Source organism: Salminus brasiliensis, chromosome 6, assembly GCF_030463535.1.
Source record: "Salminus brasiliensis chromosome 6, fSalBra1.hap2, whole genome shotgun sequence".
Taxonomy (NCBI): Eukaryota; Metazoa; Chordata; class Actinopteri; order Characiformes; family Bryconidae; genus Salminus; species Salminus brasiliensis.
Window position 1 is genome coordinate 20,251,263 of NC_132883.1, and position 10,767 is coordinate 20,262,029.

General features: G+C 48.5%; 1 protein-coding gene across 1 annotated transcript; it reads right to left on the reverse strand.

The window, feature by feature from the left end:
- Positions 1 to 684: 684 nt before the first annotated feature.
- lzts3b (leucine zipper, putative tumor suppressor family member 3b) lies at positions 685 to 10,767 on the reverse strand. Its single transcript, XM_072681928.1, has 6 exons — positions 10,516 to 10,767; positions 6,747 to 7,335; positions 5,994 to 6,545; positions 3,454 to 3,774; positions 2,828 to 3,058; positions 685 to 2,580 (listed from the first exon to the last, which is right to left on the reverse strand). Exons 2-6 carry the CDS (start codon positions 7,236 to 7,238, stop codon positions 1,927 to 1,929), a joined length of 2,250 nt encoding a protein of 749 aa, XP_072538029.1. The 5' UTR covers positions 7,239 to 7,335; positions 10,516 to 10,767; the 3' UTR covers positions 685 to 1,926.

Consider the following 10,767-nt stretch of genomic DNA (forward strand, 5'->3'; position numbering starts at 1 on the left):
CCAACAGTGGCAGCTTGCCAAGCCCGGGAATCGAACCCACAACCCTGTTATCGATAGCCCGGCGCTCTAACCGCTGAGCCACCACTGCCCCACAGGCAGGTCTTGCGGGGTGTTTCCGGTATGCAGTGGTCAGTACTTACCAACAGTGCTGAAGGAAGGACAGATGAACAATGTGTCATGGATGCCCAAGGGAGGGAAGGGTAGTCTGTGTGGGTCCAAATCCCACAGAAAAGCTTATGCTGGCTGTGTCTTTTGGGGCTCATGCCTCAACAGGCCAGGATTGTTTTGGTGACATGATGAGGACCTACACAATGTTAGGTGGCTGGTGTTAATGTGGTGTATAACCTCACCTTTACCACCCTGGTATACAGGTAAACGAGGGCCTGAAACATTGAAAATGTAGTGGCAGTGCAGGGGCAGGGGTAGTGTTATAGCTCCAGCCTATCAATGACAGGGTTGTGGGTTTGATACCCGGGCTCAGCAAGCTGCCACTGTTGGGCCCTTAAGCAAGGCCCTTTAGCCTCTTTGCTCACTGGGCACCGCAGCAATGGCTGTCCACTGTCCACTGTGTATGTGTGTGTTCACTGCATGGTTAAAAGCTAAAGATTAAAGTGTGTCCAGCACAAATGGTTAATATGGTCTTGTCTTTCACAATTTCACAAACTTTAGCATCAGGAGTATTGATTGATTTACTCGTGTCTTTATTTCAGATTTTTGCTGGGGTATGCTCTTCATCAAGCCATTACACTAACATAAATACAAACGATAAAAATGAGTATAAAAACATAGTTAGCATTTGCGCTCTAAAACAATACCATAATTACAACAACATCAAAAGGAACATGGGTTTGGATATGGTTGTTGCATTGTATCGTAATAAGAGATAAAATGGTAGGCCTATGTGTACCATGTTTGAGAAAGTAATGCTGAGTCGTCTGCTTCCTTGGTTCACAATAATTAGAAGGATGTCGTAATAATAATCACCTTTTTTTTTTCAAAATATTCACACAGAGCATCTTGGTATATTAATAAGTTTACATAAATAGCGATGATCAACACCCAAATCCATAGCCAGTCTTCCAAAAACACAGCAGAACGTCACACTAGTACATAGCAGCAAGTCTGTCTTCGTCCTTTCTTAGACCTGGACGTCTTTCTCTTTTAGCTCCCTCTGCTTACTGTCTGACCTTATTGGCCCCTCTTAATTCTGGCCTACAGAAGGAAATCAAGTTCTAGAATAAATTAAAGCAAGTTCAGGTTCGGTTTTGGAGGTATCACGTCTCCCCATTTCCCCAAACTAAACGAAACCAAAAGGAAAACGATAGATTTTTTTGTTCAAGTACTCCTGTTTGCGAGTGGGACGCTTTGATGATCAATCTTTGACCCCTTTGTGATCAATTTTTAGTCACTGCATGTCTCTGTGCAGTGATGGGGAACCAGGTTCCCCAGTATCCCTGAAACATGACTGAAACACGCCTGTGCCTTTCCCCTAATTGGGACACTCAACGCTGACTGCAGATTCCTTCAAAACAACATTCTCTATCTTAAATATAGAATCCTATACAAAGACCCCCAGTTTTCCAATTCCATAAATACTGAAATTTCAATTCCAGTATTTTCCAATGTTTTATCAATCACCTCGATCTCTTGAGTTACATAGTCAGAGCATGTCAGCGTGTGTGTGTGTGTGCGTGCGCCTGTGTGTATGTAGGACATAGGACTCTCTGTTTGAGCAAGTCCTTCATCTTTCCAGCACATTGATTTATAACTGCATGTTCTTTGTTCCCTAAGCAAGTCTTCTCTGTTGGGCCCCTTTGTGAATATTTGGGTCTGTAGGTGATACACATTTAAACAAACTGTTTTCAGCAACTTATGTTGAATGAAAGTCGATTGTCTCTGTATCAAGTTCGTTATGCAGCGGCGACGCTAAATCTCAGTAGACTCGATTCTCTCCAGGCGAGTAGGTCCAGGCCAGGGTGGAGTCAGCTGATTGAAGGAGGCCGACTTAGAGTCGTCCGCAGCCGGGGTGAGAGTAACAGTGACCGGGACAGGGACTGGCAGGCTGCCCGGGGGTGGCGAACTGGGAGCGCTGGTGAATTTGGCTCCCAGCTGGCCAACACGCTCTTCCAAAGCCTGGTTCCTCTGCAGCGTCTCTACGTAACTGAGCTGCAGCTGGGCCTGGTACTTCAGCACGCGGTCCTTCTCATCCTGCCAGGTGTGACGCTCCTGGGCGAAGGTGAGAGCCTGGCGCTCGCGCTGCTGCCGCTCCAACCGCAGCTCGTTCTGCAGCCGCTCCAGCTGCTGCCGCAGCTCGCCCGCTTCCTGTCGCTGCGCCTTGGCTTCGTCGCTCTGCAGGCTCAGCAGGGTGTCCACCACGGGGCTGAGCGGGGACAGTGGCGTAAGGCCCTCTGGAGTGCGGGGCGAGTGCAGGCTGCCCCAGGGCAGACTGCTGCTGCAGCTGAGGCTGCTGCCAATGCTTCCCACTGAGTGGTCACTGGTGTAGCTCAGTTCACCAAGAGCTCGTTTCAGGCCCAGGACTTCGGCCTCAAACACCACCAGCTTGTCCCGTAGTATCGACACCTGCCCGGAAAGAGGGAGAGAGAGGCTTTACAGAAAAGTAAATCAACTGACCTATGTCAGTCTATGCTAACAGTGCATTCTTTCACACATATTAAATTAATACTGCTCCCAAAAAGAACCTCCCTCCTTTTCTTAAAAAAATGTGCATGTTACTCATGTGTACAGGTGTAACTGTGTATCCTGGCTATAGTGTTGTTCTCTCTTGCACTCTATGTCTGTATGTGTGTTTTTGCATGTATAAAAATACCTCAGCCAGCGTCTTTTTGAGCTCTCCCTCACACCTCTCCAGCTCGCGGCTCTTGCTGTTGTAGGAGTCTTTCAGGCCAAGCATGGCCTCCTCCCTCTCCTTCAGCTGGGCATTGAGCTCTTTGAGTTGGCCCCTCAGGGCCACCATCTCTCCGGCTCGCTGGGTCACCTCGTTCTGACTGTCCCTCAGCTGCTGCTTCAGCAGGGAGATCTCACCCACCTTCTGACAAACCTGCCCAATACAAAACAGCATACATCACAGTTTGATACGTGGGGTATCACTGAGGTTGGCACTGTACATGTGACACTGAATGTACCAACTTTAGCGTCTTTGAGAGACAGCATAATACTTTGTCTTTGGAAAATAGAGATGCTTTATGGTCCATGCCTTATGCTGCATTCAGGTGGTCTTTGGAAACTCGGCTCACATACTGTTCATGATATAAATGTACTAGATTGTGCAGCCCCCCAAACACAATCAACTTGATTAAAATTTGGTTGCACACATCGTTCACTGATAAATGGAGCAGTTTGCCAAAGACCAGCCAAACATAAACAACTTTTTCCAGACGTCCAGACAAAGCTCATAACGGCAATCTGATCGCACCATTACAAATGGCTGCTCACCTCCCATTTGGTTTCCTCCAGCCGGGGCAGGATGTCAGCCTGCTCCTTGCGGTAGTCCAGGCACTTTCTCTCCAGTTCCTCTCGCTGGGCCAGCAGGGCACTGATCTCATCCTGGAGCCGGCTCTTGTCTTGTTGCAGCCGGGTGATCTGTGCCTGCAGGGCCTGCTGGGAGCGCTGCGCCCGCCGGGTCACCTGCTGCAGTCGCCCAGCGTAGTTCTGCCTCAGCTCTTCCATCTCGCGCTCCCACACTCGCTGCTTCTCCTCAAACACCTGCACAATGGCCGCCTCGCTCTGGTCCAGGTTGCGGCGCATGTGGAGGACCTTTGAGGAAAGCAAGCAAATGGTTTACGTAACAGTGTCCCACAAGCAAGGTTATGTAATTAAATAATGGGGTTATGTGCAGGGAGTGCATAAAATAACAGAAACTCCACTCATACTCATTGGCCATTTTGTCTAGTACACCTACCACATACAGGAGGTGCATTTTGTTTTGTAGGTCTACAATTACTGACAGTGGCTAGTAAACTGGTCAGTTTTGTTGAGGTAACTAGACTTTGGAGGATTTGATCACATTCAGTGACAAGAGCTTAGTACAGTCAGGATGTTGGATGATCACCCCTCCACCTCATCCCCAACTCATCATTAGTGCGTGTTTATTAATAATTTATGTTGTTATTATGATGTTATTTTGTATTTTGTAGCATCATATATTTTTAAGCTAATACAGGGATGAGGCCGCCCTCTGAACTAGTTCAGGTCCAGCTAAGGTGGATCTGTTTTCACCAGGCTGCATACCTTGTAAATTTCTTCTTACATTACCTGCTCATAAACAAGCAGAAAAAATGAATAGTAATTAATTGATTAGTCATAAAGAGAATGTGATCACTCCGCACTACTCTTGTAATATTTTGAGAAGATGACACAGAAGGGAAAATGTGGAAGGCAATTAAATGTTTAGCTGTAGGTTTTTTTTAATAATTTAAATAACAATGCTATTATTAAGTCAAAATAGAAAATAGGAAGCACAATAAAAATACAAAACTATTTCTATGCTGGATTTTTTCTTAAAACATGTCCAGCAGAAGCAGAAATGTCAATATATATACAAATATATTTTTTATAATCTCTCTAGCTAACAAAGTAAACAGCCTCTATCAGTTCATTTTCCTCACCAATATGTATCTTGACAAAAAAGACTCTTATGTTCCAATGCTATTTCTTGATTTCAGCTTGGCATTCAACACTATCATCCCCGAACAGGTCATTCTAACACTGGACAGGCTGGGGCTGAACACCTCATTGTGCAACTGGCTGTCAGACTTCCTGATCGGGAGACCACAGGCAGTACGGCTCGGCAGCAACATTCATTAGGTTTGCCGACGACACAACTGTAGTAGGTCTCATCAGCAGCAATGCTGAGACGAACTACAGAGACGAGCTGAGCCAGCTGGCCCTTTGGTGCGGATACAACAATCTCTCTCTGAACGTTGAGAAGGGTTGTTGTGGACTTGTTGTGGAGGAAAATGTACTCCCAGCATGCTCCTCTGACCATCAATGGTACTGCGGTGGAAAGAGTGAGCAGCACCAAGGTTCTGGGAGTGCACGTCTTGGAGGACCCGTCCTGGAGCAACAACTCAGCATCACTGGCCAGGAAAGCTCTACTTCCTTTGCAAGCTGAGAAGAGCCAGAGCCCCAACCCCTTCTACAGAGGTGCCATCGAGAGCATCCTGACCATCTGCATCACTGTGTGATACAGTGGCAGGGGGACCCTACCCACCCGCTACACAGCTTCTTCATCCTGCTGGCAGCAGGGAGGAGACTACGGAGTCTCCAGACTAGAACCAGCAGACTGAGGGACAGCTCGGTCCACCAGGCAGTCAGGATGCTCAACTCTCTTTGTGCCCTGCCTCCCCTTTCCTATTCACCTCCTTAACATACAAACTTCTGCACACCAATAACACTAATCCAGATTTTTAATCTGTTGCATATGCCACTTTACTTCTGATGTCAATGTCAGGGCCCTCTATCTATGTATCTATGACTTTAACTTGACTTTGATTGACCTGATGAAAACAGTGTTTTAAGAGCATTTAAGACCATTGTAAAATGGTCACATCAGTTCCAGCTCCATCAATCCTGCCACACTATCAACTGTAAACTACACTACACTACATCCTATCTGTCCTTAGGTTGCCAGCTATTCGCCAACAGTATCAATATTTACTCATAAGATCATGCGTTTTCATTTTCTACTGTGTGACAGTACATTCAGGAAGAACTGAAATTCATGAATCTGGCAACACTGCCGAGAAATGAACCACAGAGTGAAAGAAAGGTACGATGTGCGGTGCAGTGCAGTGTTTCTAGTTGCTGTAGCGACCCTGTAGCTTAAATTCCCAGGGGTAAATGGGGCCTTACAGACAATTACAGACTGATGTGAAGAACCTTTCAAGCATCCTAAACAAAAAACATTTAGGAACCTTCATTTTCATATTTGCAGTTCCCAAAAGGCTTGCTTAGGTCAACCCCCTAACACTCACCTCTTGCTCTTTCTCCCACAGTCGGTCCTCCAAGTCCTGTATTATGTCATCTGAGGAAGGGGAGGGCCGAACGGCAGCAGGCCTTTCTCCCATGTGACAGAGTCTCTGATAGGACAAACAGCTCTTCCCAGAAGACGAGCGGCCACTGTCAGAAGCGCTCAGGCCGTTCTGGTAGCTAGGCTTGTCCAGTTTGTCCAGCTGGGCAGCAGCAGTGCCCAGTCTGTTAATATGGCTGGTGGATGCACTAAGCGGGCCCAGGGCTGGAGGAGGGCCGTAAGCCGAGCCAGGGCCAGCGTAGGTGGGCAGAGAGGTGAGTGAGTTCCTCCCCGAGTCAGACATCCCACCTTGGCCTCCATTCCCTCCAGCCCGTTCCCTCTCTGGACTCTCTTGTTCTGTAAGCGACTGGGGGGCATCCGAGCCTCCAGCACCTCCAGCAGACCGGCCTCCAGCCCCACCTCCGCTTCCAGCATGTCCAACCAGGTTCTGCATTGAGTGAAAGCTCTTTGGCACTACGGGTTTGAAGGCAGACGGCCGCACCAGCCCAGAATTGTCCTGAGAGGTAGTGTAAAATGAAATGTTACGGGTCAAAGGAAGGGTAAATGAAGGGTAAATGATTTTACTTGATTGCTCCAGCTACACTGTTGACTCCAGCTAATAAATACAGTAAGTAAAGGGACAACAATCAAGAGCTGTGGCTCTATTTGCACTACTTGCTTAATGTGTGTAAAAATTACATCATATATCATATCATACCTGCTCGAGTTTCCCAGACATTGGCAGAATCTTGGGTGGTGTGCGACCATCTGTCTTTGCAGCATTCCCCTCTCTGATCTTCATGGGAGCCATGCCATCACTGTTTCTCTCACCAGTGTGCCCCACCACAGTCCCGCAGGCGTCCATGCCCATGCCCCCTGCCGCCCTCTGACCCTCCCTGCGGCCCGCTCCCCCGCTGGCCTCCAGGCGCTCACCAACAGAGGGCACCCTCTCTAGGTTGGAGGAGGTGGTGGTAGATTCGCAGCCTGTGAGCTGGGGCCGGTCTGTGGTGATGCTGCTGCCCCCTCTCTCGTCGCTGGAGCCCGTGCACTCAGAGGCAGAGGGCGGCGGGGGCAGACGTTCAGCACTGAAGCTGCGCTCCGAAGGACCTCGGCGTGACAGCGGTGGGCCACGGGGGAGGGTGGTGCGGGTGCCCACGCTTTTCATGGCAAACTCTTGTTCACCAGCCACACCGCTGCCTACGCTGCCCATTGTGAGGAGCCTGAGCCTGGCCTCTCACTCAGCGCCACAAGCCTTCGTGTGGAGCCATTGGAGCCAGGGTGGTACCACCAGCTAGTGGGCACTTACACTACAGACAGAAAAAAGGAGCGAGGAGATTAGATATATGGGTGCAGTCTAAAAAGACAACGTTTCTCCAATGGCTATTTCTACTGATGTACATAAACAGATCACAGTAAACACTGGCCAATTTATTAGAAATACTTTGGTCCATTAGTCCATTTTCCCTCCTGTTCACAACTAATTCAAAACTGTGAAATATGTAGAACATAAAAATATATGATTTCAGCAATGGCATTACAACAAGTGAATTAGATGTCTGAGAAAACCTGTTTGAAAAACAATGCTGAGGCCCAGACCTTGTCAGTGTTTGAGACACTCTTCAGAGCTACTCCTATTACCCCCATCTCTACTGGTCAGTACCCTGTATCGCTGTGGGCAAAAAAAATCATTTACGGCATTTAGCTGATGCTCTTATCCAGAGTGACATACAAGGTAACTCGTATTACAGAGATGGGCCAATGTAGTGTTAGAAGTCTTGCCAAAGGACTCTTATTGGTGTGCCACAGCGTGGTCACCAGACTATGAATCGAACCCCAGTCTCCAGCAAGCAAAAAATATGCTGTGCTGCTGAAAGCTAGAAATGCTAAAACAGGATTTTGCATTGGAAACTTTGTTGTTTTTTTTTACAGCTGGACTCTGGATTAGGATTAACAACCTTTCTCTTGACATGTATGTAAACACTGTATCTCTGTAAGGTTTAAACTCTCTGAGTGACAGACTTTACATATGAACTTTTACACAAGAAATGTCTGGAGAATCAGGTCATTGTGCGTCTGTAAAAGGGGTGTTAGAGAGCTGAGTAAAAGCTTAGGGCGATTATTAGAAGAATATATGGAATACTGGTCAGTTGCAACTGAAGATGCTAGCTTAACACAGACAGTGAGTGATAAACTTGTGGGAGCGAATACTCTCAACTGCTCTGCTCACAGCAGAAAAACGTTGTAGTGGGCAGCACCACATAACAGAGTAAAATGCTAACACCATCATGCCCCTCAGACACAGCAGTTTGATGCCTGCTCTGGCCAAACATTGCTGCTTTACCCAGAAGAGTTTGTAAAGTATGTGGGAATAATCCTCTCTGAAAAAGAGATTTTAAAGGCATGCTTTGTGTTCACAGCGGTGAATGAAAGGCGGATCTAAAAAGAAAAGTGGTGGTGTTGTTTTCCTTGGCTCTTAACCACTAGAGGTCTTCAATTTTGCTTGAATTTTGACTAATGGCCCCTTTAATGTTGTTAAGGTATGTGCCTAGTGATTACCCTAGTACTTAAACAGTTAAACCACTGCCCCTCCAGAAGCGGACCATGCTTTAGCCCATCGTCATAAGCAATTTGAGTCAGCCGCCTTCTATCCTTTGATCAATGGGTAGTTTCTGACCGCAGAGTCACTCTTTGCAGAACACTTTTTTGGGTAGTAGATTAGTGTGTAGATTAGTCTAATACTGACTGACACGTGTGAAAACACCTAATCAACACCACACACAGCAAATATCACTGATCACTGGATCAGTGTTGATAATGATGCTCATGTACTGTTCACTAGGCAGGGCTCACCAAAACACACAATCTACCATGTCAGTGTCACTACTGCACTCCAATAATATCAGATTAATGGTGGTCTTGTGCTCTGAAACTGACCACTGATGATCAGACCATTGATGTGCAGCTGCTGGCAAATTATGCATGACAACAGATGGGCTACATTCTGGCCACCTAGCGGCCCTATAGGGCAGGAGGACGAGGACCTCATAAAGTGGCCAGAGAGTGGGATCATAAGGTACGTGCTGCTAATACAGCAGATACTGAGTGTGGACACATGTTCTAACGCTCCTAAAACGCCTCCGATGAGGACGTGAGGAACGGGGCTGTCATGTTTTCCAGTGTGATTCACGCAGCCGGCCAGCAGGGGGCTCCTACTCCACCACTTGCCTTGGCATTACCTCATCTCTTCTCTCAGCTGAAAACTCTCACGCACACGCATACACACTTCAGTCAGTGTAGCGTGTAGTGAGCTGAAAACTCTCTCTCTCTCTCTCTCTCTCTCGCGCGCACACACACACACACACACACAACAATGAGGGGGTCTCTCTTTGTACAGCGTGCTGTTGCTTTAGGTGAATACAGGTCGCACAGATTTGCACAGTGAGGACATCAGACTCCATCTGACTACAGACACAGCAACAGCACGCGCCCCTCTAATCTACACTACCGTGATTACAGTGTAGCCCATGTTTACAGCAACTTCACTGTCTGAGCATTCAGCTCAGTTCGGGCTAAAGCAAATACGACTTGGTGTAGCTGTGTACGCCCACCCCCTTCCTCTGCCCTCCACAGTACAGACTGGACCCCTGTTCTTCTTTAGAGTAAAGGTTGTCCCCAGTGATTTGCTTCGGTTTCAGGCCCGAGTGCAACACTATTGTGTCTTGAGCTGCCTGTGTGAAGAACACCTAGTACTACGGGGTATGGGGGGGCTTTAGCTAATTGTCGTTCATGTTCCAGTTACCTAACATCTGGATCCGCTTCATGTCTCCCCCCACTACGTCTGCTTATAGCTAGCTCTTCATGATCCACTCGTTATTCATGACAAAAACACAATTTCCACAAAAACACAAAAGCCAGTAGCTCTAACAGCACTTTCTGCCCATCACACACACACACACACGCACACAAACAGAGCCACGGTGCATAATGGTGAGCCTCCGTCGGCCCAGCATCGAGAGAGCATCAGCAGAGGCTGGCGATGAGCCACTAACGTGTTTCTCCTTCTCCTTCTCCTCTTTTTCAGCCTGTCGGAGCGTTACATAATACACCACTCTGCATCTGCCCTCCTCGGTGGGATTTACACCCAGAGCATCGTTCCCCATTCGCCTTCTAATGCCCGTCTCTGAGCCACCCCCCCCCCCCCGTCCCCCCCCCCCCCTTTACTTCCACTCGGCCGAGTCGCTCGTAGTAAAAGGCTTCACGTAGGCACAGAGAGTCTGCGCGCGCCTTCACCGCTCTGTTATCGTAACGCAGCCACGACGACACGCCACACAAAATACCACACGGGTTACCTCACCGACCGACAGCCCCCACGGCTCCGGCAGAACGGGGTCGTGTAACGAGGACTAAACGCCATGTAAGGAATCTGTCTGAGGGGGTGAATTAACGCCCCCCCCCCCCCCCCCTCGTCAATCGCCGCCGCTACTTACTGTTTACAGCAGCGGCGGAGAGCCAGGCGCGACGTCAGGCTGAGAGAGATAGCTACCGCAGAGAGGCGCTTCTCCGTCGGCTCGCGCTCTCTCTCGCTCTCGCTGCTCTGGTGGTCGTGAAGGCCGGGGGGTGGCGGAGGTGTAACCGAACCGCGTCTCTTATCGCCGTCTCTCGCTGTGAGATGATGGCAGCAGCGGCGGTCGCGGAGGCTGCGTGGATCAGCTGAGCCACACACCCACCTCCGCCCCGCC

What these genes read in the sequence shown, in the direction of transcription:
- lzts3b (XM_072681928.1), bottom strand. Translation starts at nt 7,238, where the DNA reads ATGGGCAGCGTAGGCAGCGGTGTGGCTGGTGAACAAGAGTTTGCCATG. An exon ending in TGGAGGAAACCAAATGGGAG is followed by an intron (nt 3,059 to 3,453) that starts GTGAGCAGCCAT and finishes TGTATTGGGCAG; the next exon opens with GTTTGTCAGAAGGTGGGTGA. An exon ending in TCAAAAAGACGCTGGCTGAG is followed by an intron (nt 2,581 to 2,827) that starts GTATTTTTATAC and finishes CTTTCCGGGCAG; the next exon opens with GTGTCGATACTACGGGACAA.